This window comes from Chiloscyllium plagiosum, unplaced genomic scaffold (assembly GCF_037043375.1).
Source record: "Chiloscyllium plagiosum isolate Xiang-an unplaced genomic scaffold, Cpla_swu_hap1 HiC_scaffold_34, whole genome shotgun sequence".
In the NCBI taxonomy this organism is placed as follows: Eukaryota; Metazoa; Chordata; class Chondrichthyes; order Orectolobiformes; family Hemiscylliidae; genus Chiloscyllium; species Chiloscyllium plagiosum.
The window spans coordinates 26,016,411-26,032,901 of NW_028270172.1; the positions used below are offsets into that span (position 1 = coordinate 26,016,411).

Genomic DNA, 16,491 nt, shown 5'->3' on the forward strand with positions numbered 1-16,491 from the left:
TTTTACCTCAGTGGCAAAAGTACTACTTCTAAGCTAGAGGTAATACCAAATTTAACAAAGTTTAATATTTATCCAACTAGTTACCTCTACACTTGGTATTTGCATGTTCACCCATTGTTTTTCATAATTAATCTGACTAGGCTGGACTGTCTACAGGGAATCTTGTCCACAGAGACCAGGCTTCAGAAATTTGAAAACACACCACTGCTGCATTTTCTATGGTTGGTTTTAATGAAGGGAAGATAACTTAATAGAGCTCTAATAACGTGAGGATTTTATTAGATGGCAGCATGAGTCAGAGATAGAGCGAGCTCATAACAATATAGGGATTTTCAGTGAAGATGAATTACCTATCATAAAGCTGGTTAATGTGTCAGTTCTTTACTGTTGCATTTTTATCAAAATCACCTGTATCAACAGAGTGCAGGTCACATTCCAGCCCTTGTGGGTTCAAACCCAACATGAAAAGTGACAGAACTCAATTCAATTAATTTGGCAAACTGCAGGCCAGTAGCAGAAACAAGATAATGAAAGCTGCCAGATTGATGTAAGAACCAAGTTTGAGATGGAATTTTGACTTTGTGCAACATTATAAATATTGACGTCAATGGAATTGAAAATTGGGAGATGTAAAATGGATTGCTGATGGACTATCATCAATTTTATGTTATTGTGCAAACTTAAGAATATACTCTTCAATCAGTTCATTAATAGGGAGTCTCTGACATGGTATGATCTATATTTGACTGCAATACAACACTGTGTTGTGGAGTGTTAATGCCCTCTGGTATAGTTTAGAAAATCACTGAGTTGTGTTGCAAGGCAAAAAGGTACAGCGCCACCTGTTCATACAATCCCAAGTCCTACTGCTACTGTACAAGGGTGGAGCTCATTTCTCATATTCCATCATGTATTGAGGATAATGAGTAAGTAGATTGTGTGTACACACCGTTAGCTCCCTGTCCTGGAGGTTCTGGCCCAGGTACCTGCTGGGGTGGATTCATGGCCCAGTGTAGCTGCCGCTGAAACTCCTGCCGATCATCAACATGGATGAAGTCATACACACTCTGGTGCATCACGTCAGTCTGAATATGCAGAAATAGATAGGTTAGCTTGCAACTGACACCAGTCGAAGGAAAGTCTTAATGTACGTATAGACATAGGTTGAGAATTTCAGATGTCACAGTATAAGTCTGCATTGGGGGGACAAAGAAGGTTAGACAAGTATTGCATTCAACATGAAGAATCAGAAATAAAAAAATGCTTCTGCTTTATTCGATAAACCTCCCAGAAGTCTGTTTCTGCAATGCAACATAGATTTTCCTCTTTGCTGTGTGTGGGAGGAGTTCCCAGTATTATTGATGGACAAATGAGATAAAGGCCTAATGTGTAAAAAATTCCATCCTCCCCCACATTGTCTCATGATACCTGGAGATTAGTAGATTTTTCTTTTACTTTCTGTTCATTTGGGGGATGTAGGTGTTACTGACAAGGCATTTATTGCCCTTAGTTTGTCTTGAGAACTTCACCTTCTTTGTAAACATCAGTTTGTGTGATGAAGGCATTCCCATTGTGGGAATTCCAGAATTTTAGGATCACTGCTTTGAAGGAATGGGCAACATACCCTCAACTCAGGTTGGGAGCATGGAGCAGAATTTGAAGGTGAGTGTGTCCTCTATACTTCTCGCTGCTTTGGAAAGTCAGTCAACATAATCAAAGACCCCTCCCACCATGTTTATAATCTCTTCCAACCTCTTTCGACAGGCAGAAGATACAAATACTTAAACACAGAGACCAACAGATTCAAGGACAGCTTCTTCCCTGCTGAAAGGATTGATCAAATTTCAAATTTAATGTTGATCTTGTTCTTTGTGAGCCTTCTTTACAGTCTTAATATTGCATTCCTCTGTTCTATCACTCTTATGCACTTTGTATGGTATGATCTGTCTGTGCTGCATGCAAAACAAAACTTTTCACTGTTCCTAGGTACATGTGACAATAATAAATCAAATCACATTAAATTAAAATAAAGGTTCTCCTCCTGGGATTCTGGAGGTCATGGGTTTGGAAAGTACCATACATTTCATGGCAAGTGAGGATATAGAAGATGAACTCCTGCACCAAATACTGTCCAGTGATGACACAATTTTAACGATCTGAGGATTCAGAGGAAGAGGTGAGGGTTCAGCGGTTTTGGAGTGAATATCCCCATCCTCTGATTCCTGAGCCACTCAGCTGGGTGCTCTGTGTCCAACATCCAAGCAATGATGGCTGCCTTGGCAGAATTGCAGTCTAATCTAGGGTCCCTGCACAATGAGGCTAACCCCCCCAACCTTTACAGCCATTTATTCAGGCATATGGGCAACCTGTCTTCACCTTCCCTGTGACCAGAAGGGGTCACTACTTAGGGGTGTCTGAGAGCAGAGGCAACTGTGTCAGTTAGAGCATTAATGGAAGTGCTGTCTTGTTTACATAAGTTTAGTTGTGTTAAGCAAGAAACTAGGAATCCATAAATAAAACAAATATGTTTATCTGTGAAAGATAATAACTATTGTCATTACATTAACAGAAATGTCCATAAAGCCTAAACACTTTATTATCTTAGCCAATCTATGTGATATATCCTTCTATGGTCCATCAATCCTCTACCAGGCTGGATCTTTCTAACGTCCATCCCCTAATATAGCCAGGTCACATAGTCTGAACTCCTGGTTAGCTTTCAACCCTAGGGCACAGTTCCATCCAACAATACTCCAAAGCATCTGGTGTTGATGGGGTCCCACGTGAATTGCTCAAAGGATGGAGATGGACGATCTCTTCCCTGTCCTGTGGGGAGGGGTTGGGAGTGTCTTCCTGTTGATGTTTCACCTCACCAGCCTCATGGACAGCTAATGCTCCACCTCCTTATCAGAGGGGAGGACCCATTACTCCTCAGGGTCCACATTCAACTCTTCTCAGTGGAAAGCTGTAGAAAATGGAAAAGACCACATTGATTCTGGGAAGTGCCCACTGTATTGCGTCCTCTAGGCACTTGATCTCCATCTTTAAAAGACTCCTGAGCTGTTCAGTGAGTGGCCTTGGATGAAGGTGGCTATCAGTGTACCTTCCCTGCAGCTGAGTCGGGGGATGTTGCAGGTGTGTAAGAAATCATGTTTTCAGGGAATAGCTTTTCTACTCGAGGATTCAGCTGTGCTCAAAGAGAGTGAGTCTAGACCTTCAGACTGCCTGAGGATAAATAAATCATGGCAACCAGTGAGGTTGCAGGCACAATTATGTAAGCATCTTTTGTGATGGTCACAGAGGGGTTACTTTGTTGAGGGAGTGGTGGCCCTTTCAGCTGATGTGCCTCTCTGCATTCATGTTGGGTATCTTTATTGGCACAAGCACATAGTCAACTAACCCCTACACCTGGGAGGATTCAGATATGGAGATAAATTCTGGCAGCCTCTGTGTCTGCAGGACACCATCCGTGCTGAAGCAAGTGAAATGGACTACCCTGGCATTAAGGGCAATAATTACCTGATGGATGCTCCTATATGTTGCAGACTGAGAGATTCACGGTGGAGCTTTGAAAAGAGCAAAGTTGCAAAAGAATTAAGCATCCTGGTCACCTTCAAGTGCAGTGAATGCATTTGATTTCTCTTTGACTTGAAGTCTTCTTGTAAAATGTTCCAAAGCCTAACCACTAGTTCTCTGGACAGATGCATCTTCCTCCAACCTTGCCTTTCAGTCATATCAAGGTTCTTTACCCTGGACCTGTATAGCCTCTCAGGTGGATAGTTCCTCAGCATTCTGCACCTCCTTCTTGTAGGATCTCAGTGCAGCCGAGTCCTGGGGCTGTGCAGGTGAAAAGTAAGCCACTTTAGACTATCCCTCCACCTTTGTCTCTATGCACTGCAGATGGAACAGGCCTGCTTCCATTCTAAATTTCAGATTTTAAAGGAGGCTTTCTTAATGCCCAGGAAGTTGAGCCAGAGCTTCTCCTTTTTGGTATTCAGATGTACAAGGTTTGGCTTTAACATTAATTCTCCTTTCAGCTTTCCTCCCTGCCAAATGTTCAACTTGGTTGTACACAATGTTTGGTGGCTTGTAAGTTGTTGAAAAACACCAAGGAATGTCATGGCACTTTACTCACTACCTTTCCCAGCCTGATGAATTTCTTCAGGACTTGCTGGAGGAGACATCTGTTTATTTGGTTTGTTAAATGCGCAGTTTTCAATGAAAATCAGGAAATTCTTTTCCAGTCTTAATGGATGAATATGAATCCAGCAGGGATAGTTATGCGTTGCACACAGGAAGCATTCTGATTTGCAAAACGTAGCATTAAAAAGTGGCAGGGACTCACTGAGGCAGAAGAGAATAGTGTTTCCCCTGAAAAATTTTAAGTTTGGCCTTTTGAGACTGAGAAACATCCCCAAAACCCCAGACGGAAACTAGGCACATCATATTTGAAGGAATTTTGAATATTTGGGGAAAATAAATTGCTGCCTTTGCCATACGATTCAGAAGAGGCCAATATTGAAACAATTGAGCCAGTTAGTCTAAAACTAGCAGAACTAATACCAGCTATTGCTGAATCACAGAATTGTTACAGCACAAGAGTCAACACACGGTGTCTCTGAATGAACAATTCATTTAGCTCCATTCTCCTTCTTTCTCCTCATAGTCCTGCAAATCTCCCTTTTTAGATAATAGTTTAATTCCCTTTTGAATGCCTCAACTGGACCTGCTACTACCACAATGTCAGGGAGTGCAGTCTAGACCTTAGTTATTTGCTGTGCAAAACAGTTTTTTCCTCATGTCATCATTACTTTAAATCCTTGCCTACTTTTCAATCTGCTCATAATTAGAAATAGTTTCTCCCTTTTTATATCGCCCAGACCTCTATCAAATCTCCCCTCAGCCGATTTTTCTCCAAGGAAAGAAATCTTAACTTCACCCACTTCTCTTCCGAATTGAAGTTCCTCATCTCTGGAACCATTCTTGTGAATCATTTCTGCACTGTCTCTCCAAGATCTTTGCATTCTTCCTAAAGTATGGAATCCAGAACTTGTCAAAATACTCCAGCTGAGGGAGAACCGTTATCCAAAACAAATTCAGCATCACCTCCTTTCACTGTTAATAAGCCTAGGATACTGTAGAGTATTTTTTTAACTGGTCTCTCAACCTGGTAAAAACAATGACTGCAGATGCTGGAAACCAGAGTCTAGATTAGAGTGGTGCTGGAAGAGCACAGCAATTCAGGCAGCATCCAAGGAGCAGTAAAATCGACATTTCGGGCAAAAGCCCTTCATCTAGACTCTGGTCTCTCAACCTGCCCTGCCACTTTCAATGACTTGTATACTTCTCCACTCAGGTTTCTCAGCTCTTATGTTGTGAACTGTGCTCTTTATTTTATGTTGTCCTTCTATGTTCTTCCTACCAAATTGAATCACTTTGTTGCATTAAACCCATATCAGGTAAAACTAGATTATTTTGAGCTAACTTCTCTGGTAGTAATCATAGATTAGTTAAGTTTATTTTTACAATTAAAGGTTACCATACTTCTTTAAATATTCTTCTATTTAAAGAAAGAAATGTTTGCATCTATCCTGAGCCTTTTCAAATGTGTTTTGTCTCAAAGGAATTTACAGCATTGAAATATTTTTAAATTGAAACAAAATGTTATGAACATAGCTGATGCTAATACTGTACAAGTCTGATTCCAGAACAAAGATGGAAATGTGTTGCTGGAAAAGCGCAGCAGGTCAGGCAGCATCTAGGGAACAGGAGAATCGACGTTTCGGGCATTAGCCCTTCTTCAGGAATGAGGAAAGTTGGTCCAGCAGGCTAAGATAAAAGATAGGGAGGAGGGACTTGGGGGAGGGGCCTCGGAAATGTGATAGGTGGAAAGAGGTCAAGGTGAGGGTGATAGGTCAGACTGGGGTGGGGGCGGAGAGGTTGGGAAGAAGATTGCAGGTTAGGAAGGCAGTGCTGAATTTGATGGATTTGACTGAGACAGGCTGGGGGGAGGGGAAATGAGGAAACTGGTGAAATCCGAGTTCATCCCTTGTGGTTGGAGGGTTCCTAGCCGGAAGATGAGGCGTTCTTCCTCCAACCGTCGTTTCGCTGTGGTCTGACGATGGAGGAGTCCAAAGACCTGCATATCCTTGGTGGAGTGGGAGGGGGAATTGAAATGTTGAGCTACAGGGTGGTTGGGTTGGTTGGTCCGGGTGTCCCAGAGGTGTTCTCTGAAACGCTCCGCAAGTAGGCGGCCCGTCTCCCCAATATAGAGGAGGCCACATCGGGTGCAAAGGATGCAATAGATGATATGTGTGGAGGTACAGGTGAATCTGTGGCGGATATGGAAGTTTCCTTTGGGGCCTTGGAGGGAGGTGAGGGGGGGAGGTGCAAGTCTTGCACTTCCTGCGGTTGCAGGGGAAGGTGCCGGGAGTGGAGGTTGGGTTGGTGGGGGGGTGTGGATCTGACGAGGGAGTCACGGAAGGAGTGGTCTTTACGGAATGCTGATAGGGGAGGGGAGGGAAATATATCCTTGGTGGTGGGGTCCGTTTGGAGGTGGCGGAAATGGCGGCGGATGATGCGCTGAACATGGAGGTTAGTGGGGTGGTAGGTGAGGACCAGTGGGGTTCTGTCCTGGTGGCGGTTGGAGGGGCGGGGTTCAAGGGCGGAGGATCGGGAAGTGGAAGAGATGCAGTGGAGGGCATCGTCGACCACGTCGGGGGGGAAATTGCGGTCCTTGAAGGAGGAGGCCATCTGGGATGTGCGTTTTTGGAACTGGTCCTCCTGGGAGCAGATGCGGCGGAGTCGAAGGAATTGGGAGAATGGGATGGCGTTTTTACAGGGGGCAGGATGGGAGGAGGTGTAGTCCAGGTAGCTGTGGGAGTCGGTCGGTTTGTAGTAGATGTCCGTGTTGATTCGGTCGCCTGAGATAGAAATAGAAAGGTCGAGGAAGGGGAGGGAGGAATCTGAGACTGTCCAGGTGAATTTGAGGTCGGGGTGGAAGATGTTGGTGAAGTGGATGAACTGTTCAACCTCCTCGTGGGAGCACGAGGCAGCGCCGATACAGTCATCGATGTAGCGGAGGAAAAGGTGGGGGGTGGGACCAGTGTAGTTGCGGAAGATGGATTGTTCCACATATCCTACGAAGAGGCAGGCATAGCTGGGGCCCATGCGGGTGCCCATGGCTACTCCTTTCGTTTGGAGGAAGTCGGAGGATTGGAAAGAGAAGTTGTTCAGGGTGAGGACCAGTTCAGTCAGTCGAAGGAGGGTGTCTGTGGAAGGGTACTGGTCGGTACGGCGGGAAAGAAAGAAGCGGAGGGCTTTGAGTCCTTCGTGATGGGGGATGGAGGTGTACAGGGACTGAATGTCCATGGTGAAAATAAGGCGTTGGGGACCGGGGAAGCGAAAATCATGGAGCAGGTGGAGGGCATGGGTGGTGTCCCGAACGTAGGTGGGGAGTTCTTGGACTAAGGGGGACAGGAAGGTGTCAAGGTATGCGGAGATGAGTTCGGTGGGGCAGGAGCAGGCGGAGACAATGTGTCGGCCGGGGCAGTCAGGTTTGTGGATTTTGGGCAGGAGGTAGAAGCGGGAGGTGCGGGGTTGTGGGACTATGAGGTTGGAGGCGGTGGATGGGAGATCCCCCGAGGTGATGAGGTTATGGTCGGTCTGGGAGATGATGGTTTGGTGGTGGGGGGTGGGGTCATGGTCAAGGGGGCAGTAGGAGGAGGTATCTGCGAGCTGGCGTTTGGCCTCAGCGGTGTAGAGGTCGGTGCGCCAAACTACTACCGCGCCTCCCTTGTCTGCTGGTTTGATAGTGAGGTTGGGGTTGCAGCGGAGTGAGTGGAGGGCTGCGCGTTCCGAGGGTGAGAGGTTGGAGTGGGTGAGAGGGGTGGGGGAGTTCAGGTGTCGGTTAATATCGCGGCGGCAGTTGGCTATGCAGAGGTCGAGGGCAGGTAGGAGGCCAGCACGGGGTGTCCAGGTGGATGGGGTGTGTTGGAGGCGGGAGAAGGGGTCGTCAGAGAGTGGGCGGGAGTCTTGGTTAAAGAAGTAGGCGCGGAGGCGAAGGCGGCGGAAGAATTGTTCGATGTCACGCCGCGTGTTGAATTCATCAATCCGGGAGCGTAGGGGAATGAAGGTGGCCTCCTCTATATTGGGGAGACGGGCCGCCTACTTGCGGAGCGTTTCAGGGAACACCTCTGGGACACCCGGACCAACCAACCCAACCACCCTGTAGCTCAACATTTCAATTCCCCCTCCCACTCCACCAAGGATATGCAGGTCTTTGAACTCCTCCATCGTCAGACCACAGCGAAACGACGGTTGGAGGAAGAACGCCTCATCTTCCGGCTAGGAACCCTCCAACCACAAGGGATGAACTCGGATTTCACCAGTTTCCTCATTTCCCCTCCCCCCAGCCTGTCTCAGTCAAATCCATCAAATTCAGCACTGCCTTCCTAACCTGCAATCTTCTTCCCAACCTCTCCGCCCCCACCCCAGTCTGACCTATCACCCTCACCTTGACCTCTTTCCACCTATCACATTTCCGAGGCCCCTCCCCCAAGTCCCTCCTCCCTACCTTTTATCTTAGCCTGCTGGACCAACTTTCCTCATTCCTGAAGAAGGGCTAATGCCCGAAACGTCGATTCTCCTGTTCCCTGGATGCTGCCTGACCTGCTGCGCTTTTCCAGCAACACATTTCTGATCTCTGATCTCCAGCATCTGCAGACCTCACTTTCTCCTCAATGATTCCAGAACAAAACCTGGCTTGATGGCTAAGTTTTATTTTGGCTGTTTGTTTGCTGTGATGGCCAGGCACTGAACATGTTCATGAGAGGCTGCCAATGCCACTTTATCAAAAGAACATCAAAATTTGTTAGTGCAAAAAAACCAAACTATTTTACATTATTCAAGAACTATTTGAGATGGTCTTATTACAAATGTCAGGAATAAAGCTTCAACCTTTTACTCTCAAAACCAACATTATAAATACGCAAATCTTAATGAAGGATGTTAAGTTCTTTGTTCAGTTGATGTGGCTGTAATTGGTTGCTGGAGCTTTTTCCTTGACTTCTAAATGCTTTCAGCCAAAACACATGGGTTGCCATGCCCTCAGAAGTTTGTTGTTTTTGCTTCTGGAGTTTTCTTTTAAGCCACTCAGGACTTTTTCCCCCAGCCCTAACGTTTTGGATACTACTAAACTAACTGTACATTTTCACTCTGACTGAACATGTACATATTGCCCTTTCTCTCTCCTTTTTGCTAGTCAAGAGCCTAGTTATTTTTTCTCTTCTGTTACCCTTTTACTTAATGCATTGAACTATTCACCTCAAGGGTTTTAAAGACCTCATTTAGATGGATGTAACCAAAACTTAGAATTCAAGAACATAACTAAAACTATGTCCTTCAATTGTTAACACACAATATATAAATACAAATCAAACTTAAAGCTATACATTATTTCTCTACTTTAGAAACCGAGTCCAAAACAATAATATTTTATGAACCCTTAGCACAGTAGTCGCTAATATAATGTAGGAAATGTGCTAGCCAAATTATACAAAACAAAGTCCCACAAACAGTAATTAAATAATGAAAACAAAATCTTCTTCAGTGATGATGAATAAGCAATAAATGTTTGTTTTATACCGGGGAGAACCTGCCCTGTTCTTCAATCAGAGGTGCTGTGGATCTTTCACATCTGCCTTTGAGGGAAGATTGTGCTTCATCTAATAAAGAGAACCTATAACAGTGTAAAACTCACTCAACATGGCATGGAGTATCAGGCTAGGGCATGGTACTAGAATAGAATCCATGTCACTAGAGTAGAATCTGAACTTACAACCTTTGGACTCAGAGTATAGAATAGTATTAATGTAATCACACCTAGGATTGTGTCAGTACATTCATCTTCTGGGAATATCTAGGCTTTATGGTCATTCTTGTTGCTCCTTCTTCTGATCAATTATGCTTTGACTTGAATGATTTTTCATAAACAAAAATTTGTGTCTTTTCACCAGACGGGAATGCTTTATATAATTGGATGACAAGACGTCCAGAAATATTTATCCTCTCCATATTTTCCAAGCCGTGGCACGCGAGGAGCTGAATAGCAGAAAACCATGACTGAACATTTAAACACTGTGTCACAAGTGGCCAACACTTGAAACACTTTGCATAATACTGGGACTAGCAAATCAAATGTCCGTTGCATGAGAGCAGCCTTTTGAAAGAGCCTGCAGTGTTTCTCCTGGCACAAGCTTGTTTTTGTCCAAAGGCTGTAATTTTAAGTAGCCTTCTGCATTTATTGAACAATTTTACATTCATTCTATGCTGTTCATTGGTGTGAATAGGAAATGAGACTGCGGTATTAGGCTGGTAGTTTCCACAGAGTGCTGAACAATATTGCCAGGCCATTCAAATTCCAATCTTTTATTCAAAGAAAATATATTCATCCACTCGCTTCATAATTATGAGATATCTCGAATTTTCCTGTCTCAGTATAAACCGTGCTGAGAATATTCATCTGCCCGAACATCGGTCACCAATTGGAAAGACCAAAATTCCTTGCTTTGCTACATCCAAGATTCCAGGGGCTGTTGGCGCTGATACTTCACATGTCCATTCCATACATTGACTAGTGTTTAGCCCTGCATTTGTGTATGGGAACTAGTTGGGATTGCTTGGGGGTGTGGGGTAGGTGGGTACGTAGTCATGTGAAAGCTGATCAGTCTAATCCTCTCACGAGGGAGATTTTAAATACATAGTGCACCAAGGTCTGGGTGATTTTAAATACCTCTTCACTCAGTCCTGGTTGATATTAATTCTTCTGTCACTGAGGCCAGGGTGATTTGATGTAGCCCCTCACTGAATGAAAACCAAAAGAACCAGATGTTGTAAATCAGAAACAAAAACAGACTTTGCTGAAAAAGCGCAGCAGGTCTGGCAGCGTCTGTGAAGAGAATCAAAGTTCACGTTTCGATGACCCTTCCTCAGAACTCACGGATGTTGTCAGATCTGCTGAGCTTTCTCAGCAACTTCTGTTTTTGTCAGCCCCTAACTGGGACTGGGTCATTTTAAGTCATTGAAAGTTTGAGAACCAGAGATTATAGGGAAGAAATTACGTCTTGAATTACTTCAGGATATCCAAAAGCACTTTATGTCAATGAAGCACTTTTGGAGTATAATCACTGTTTTAATGTAGCAAACATTGGAGCAAATTTGCATGAGTGAGGCCCTATAAAGGCACTTGAATACTGATTACATAACCTGCTTTCAGTGATGTTGGTTGGAGGATAAATATTGATGGTCACAAAGAACTCCACCATGCTATTTAAAATAGTATTCTGGAAAAATTAATGTCTGCCTAATAGGGAATAAAGTGCCTTGATTTAATGTTTTATCCAGAATTTGAAATCTTTTTCTTGGTTGCACAGTGATGCATGAAAGATCTTTAAAATACGTGAGGCAAGCAAAGCAAAGTCTGTGTAAAGGGTTGGGTTGGGTAGCTGCACCAGGGTGGTAAGGCGGGGGCTGTAGATTTGAAGGGAATTGTCTCAAAAATCACACGTTTTACCCCTTTGATCTCGTGGGGGAAGAAACATTTTTTTGAAGAATCTTCAAGAGACAAGTGAATGTGAGGTCTTAAAGAAGAAGAGACTTGCAGTTGCACAATGCCTTTCACTGTGCACAGTTTGGCTTCTGCTGAGGTCCCAGATCACATTACAGCCTTGGTGTAAACATGAATGAGAGAGCTGAATTTCAACGGTGAGGCGACAGTGACTGCCCTTGACAGTGAGACATCATCCATCACAAAGTCAGATAAAAGGATGTTCTTTTATGCACAGCTCCATTAAAGGCTTATCAGACAATGGTATACTCCATCCTCACATGTATCAAGACTTGGACAACATCCAGGCTAGGGCTGATAAGTGACAATCAATATTCATGCCACACAAGTGCTGGACAATGATAATCTCCACGAAGACAAAGTCTAGCCACCCCCTGTTGAGATTCAACAGCATGACCATCACTGAATCCATATCCATCAACATTCTGGAAGATTGTCATTGATCAGAACTTTAATTGGACCAGCCATGTAAATATTATGACTGAAAAAGCAGGCCAGAGGCTGGTGAGTGGTAAGTGACTCACCTCATCAACACCAAAGCTTTCCCATGATCTACAAGGCATAAGCCAGGAGAATGATTGAATATTCTTTACTTGCCTGGATGAATGTGACTCCAATGACACTTAAGGACATTGAAAGAATGCAGGACAAAGCAGTCAGTTTGACAAGCATTCGAATCACCACATTAAATCTCAGGACCGTCCACCACTATCTCTATTATAGACTGCAGCAACTCGTCAAGGTTTCTTCAACTGCACGTGCCTAACCCACAGGATTTATCTTCTAAAAGGAGACGGGCACCCTGGGAAATAACATCTTTGCTGGGTCAACAAATACTTTCACTATGCACACTGCAGCAGGTGGCTCACTTCCACTTTCTCATGGACAAATAGGTAAAAGGAATAAGCTTTGGACTTTCCAGTGACACCCACGTCCCATGAATGGATTAGAAGAAAAGTATGTGATACCATAAAGCACTCGCTGCCAATTAACCACTTTGAAGCATAATTACTATTGTTGAGTATAGATTATATCACAAGAGGAAAATGATACAGTAGTCTACTAGTTAAAATAACATCTAAACAAACTGAAGATTGCCAGTTCACTATTCCATCATAACCACTATGAAACTGAGTTTCAAAACACCTGGAAGTGAATGAGAAAGTAGCATTAAAAAATAAAGTAAAATGGTTAATTCATGTCATACAGTCACAGAGATGCACAGCACAGAAACAGCCCCTTCGGTTTGACTCTTCCATTACAACCAGATATCCTAAACTGATCTAGTCCCATTCACCAGCATTTGGCCCATGTCTCTCTAAACACTTCCCACTCATATACCTATCCAGATACCTTGGAAATGATTAGATTAGATTACTTACAGTGTGGAAACAGGTCCTTCGGTCCAACAAGTCTACACCGACCCTCCGAAGAGCAACCCACCCAGACCCATTCCCCAACATTTACCCCTTCACCTAACACTACGGGCAATTTAGCATGGCCAATTCACCTAACCTGCACATTTTTGGACTGTGGGAGGAAACTGGAGCACCCGGAGGAAACCCATGCAGGCACAGGGAGAATGTGCAAACTCCACACAGACAGTTGCCTGAGGCGGGAATTGAACCCAGGTCTCTGGCGCTGTGAGGCAGCAGTTGTTGTAATTGTACCACCCTCCACCACTCCCTCAGGCAGTTCATTCTGTACATGCACCACCTTCTGAGTGGAAAAATTGCCTCTTAGATTGCTTTTAAATCCTTCCCCTCTCACCTTACACCTATGCCCTATAGTTTTGGACTCCCCTTCTCTGGGGAAAAGACCTTGGCTATTCACCTATCCACGCCCCTGATGATTTTATAAACTTCTATAAGTCACCCAACAGCCTCTGACGCTCCAGGGAAAATAGTGCCAGCCTATTCTGCCTCTCCTTATAGCTCTAATCCTCCAACCATAGTAATATCCTTGTAAGTCCTTGACAGAGCTTCAACATCTACCTGTTCTGATCAATAGGGTACCTAGGGGACTATGCAGTGTCACCCATGTCACAAAAACTTGAAAATCTAATTAAAATTCTTACATTCTCACAATGAAATATAGAACAGAGGTAAGTTGGTCTAACTGTATCAAATTTATACTATTTACTTAGAATTTTACAACCTGAATATCACCCACTTCTTGAGAAGTGCAGCATTTGAAAAATGCTGTGAAAGTGCCAAACAAGAAACAGTCCCTTTAAATATGCAGATATGCAGCAACCTTAAGGAGACCCTTCAGTCCAACAAAAAGCCTGCACATTGCCAGGGAATTGGGGAAAATATTGGTGATGGAAAGCATGCAACGTAAGTGACCTCGCTTGGCAAGGGACACTTCATTAACATTATGCAATTTAAATTTAACATGCTGGGCAGCTTTCCTAGGGTTCGGGATACCCAGTAGTGAGAATGAGGTAGAGGTTACAGGCTCAGAATTCTAAGTGCCTTTAATGGCACTCCTGGCTAGTATGCCTCTCAAAGAAGCCTTCAGCTTCCCCTCCTCTGATCACAGTGTCTATCTACCTGCTGATGCGATCCGTGGCCTCTACTTTCCAGTCTGTCATGAAACTCACACACTCTGACCCCAGTCAAGCACTGATTTGCACTATTCCCTCCTGATTGTCTACATGCTGTTTCTGCTCAGTAGCTAGATGACTTGTCAATCTGGCCAGTGATCAGTCAGGAATTGGAACAATAAAGTAATAAGAAGGTCCTGCAGTTAAATTCAGCAAGTTTTCCGCTTCCATGACCTTGCTGAAATTTCACTCCTCCACATACGTCTCAAGAGTAAGAAGTGTTACACTGCAGAGTGATGCCATTCAGCCCATTATCATGGATACTGTACAGTCCCCTCCAGTCTGAAAATTAGTCATTCAACACTGTTCCCTTGGTCTTAGCCAACTTCATATCTGCATAGCCATAGTCTGTTCAATTCCATAGGCTTCAGCATTGCTAATAAGTATATTTTATGGTATGGTTTTCAAAATGAGAAACTTTTTTTTAGAAGCAACTTATTTTTTGCTTTGATTTATTTTCCCAGTTCCAAGGTTTGTAGATATGTCTTATGGGAGTGAATTTGGGGAATACCCATGCTCTTTCTGGGCCAACTGGAAGGGGTAACCTCTTAGACTTTTCCTGCGCCCCAGCGCAAACATGTTTGGCTCTTGGTCCATGTGTCTTGATCCTGATTTGAAAAACCCGAGGAGTGGAAAGTTCACAGGTTTGAAAATCAACACAGAAAAAGGTATCGCTTGCAAAAATCCATTAGAATGTTCCAGAAGAGTGTCTCCCTACCTGATGAAATCCCAGATAGTTGATGATTGTAGGAGATGCATAAAATATCATTCCATCAGCACTCACTAGAAGTACAAACCCATCTAGTGCCTGAAAAATAAAATCAAAGTAATTCAGTTTGATATTGAAAGCTTTGTGAATGACTGGGCCGTTAACTGCATCGGTCATAAGATTTGGGATTTCCTTCCTAAACCTCTCTATTTCTCTATGACATTCTTTAAAATTTTGTCCTTTAATAAGCATTAGGTCATCTGGTTGAAGGTCTCTTTCTTTAGCTCAGTGTCAATTTATCATTCAATTCCACTTATATGCAGCATTTAGTCGTGTTTGTTGTGTTAAAAGTTCAATATAAATATACGCTGTTGTTGCACAGATGCACTAAAGAGGTTTGGGATCATTTCTTAAAAATAAAGCACTATGGGTTTCTTGTAGGTTTTTCCCCTGACTTGGAGCAAGGTTATGCTTTGGCCAATAGCTTTCATGGATTGAGGGATATGTATGTTTAAACCTAGGTTAAAATTATGGAGCAAGAAAGTCATTGAGTGCAGGGGCAGCAGACATGCCTTTGAAAATTCTGAGATTGATATTCCTCATAAATTCTATCTGCATCTTACACCACTGTGGCATGAGACCAGGATCCAGTCTAGGTCCGCTTTCAGGGTGTTCCTCTGAGGCTTATAAGGAGTAAACCTCTATTTCTCCAGGTTTGGTTATCTATTTCAATAGAGACAGGAACATTCAACCACAAAGCGGTCCTGTGCCTACATCTCAATGGAGATTCAGTGAAGCATTGACAACCAGTCCGCTGATGAACAAGAGATACATTAGGCATCTTCAAGATGCACCTCAGCAATTCATCAAGACTCCTCTGACAATACCTCTTAAATCCGTGACCTTTCTCACTTAGGAGTATAAGGATACCATGTGCAAAGGAACATCAGCACCTACAATTTACCATCCAAGCCACTCACTATTCTGACATGGAACTATTTCACTGTTCCCTCACCATTGTTGTGTCAAACTCCTTGAATTCCCTTCCTGACAGGACTGAGGGTGTCCCTAAACATCAAGGATTGTAGCTGTTCAAGCACACAGCTTTTCATAACATTTTGCAGGACAGTTCAGGATGGGCAATAAATACTGACTCAGCCAGAGACACCTACATCCCATGAATGAATAAATAAAGAAATAAGTAATATCGATTATCTGTCCAATGGCTCCCACAGTTAACTCAAACCCCTAATTTTATAATTTACATCTTGTAATGACTCTATTTCATTCTCATCTTTCCCCAATCCGTATCACACCTGTTTTGACTATACAACCTTCTACACTAGTGCTACAGAGAGATCATCCACTTTTCTTAACTGACAATTCCAACTGACTGTTTCGCCACATTTCCTATGTTTCTTCTCTTAACCCTTCGTCTGCCTCCCACTATGACAATAGGGTTCCCCTTGCTCTTAGCTTCCACCTCACCAAGCTCCATATTCGGTGATTGGTATGCCATCTCCAGGGTGATGTCACCAATAAACACAT

The 16,491-nt window shown here is 43.6% G+C and overlaps 1 protein-coding gene across 4 annotated transcripts in view; it reads right to left on the reverse strand.

The window, feature by feature from the left end:
- Positions 1-16,491, reverse strand: part of ahrra (aryl hydrocarbon receptor repressor a) — a 191,039-nt gene that overhangs the window by 14,498 nt on the left and 160,050 nt on the right. For all 4 annotated transcript variants that reach the window (XM_043719297.2, XM_087978560.1, XM_043719299.2 and 1 more), the window contains 2 exons: positions 14,953-15,042; positions 950-1,085 (listed from right to left, as the gene is read on the reverse strand). In XM_043719297.2, the coding sequence (XP_043575232.2) occupies positions 950-1,085; positions 14,953-15,042 (226 nt within the window). The remainder of the gene's footprint in view (positions 1-949; positions 1,086-14,952; positions 15,043-16,491) is intronic.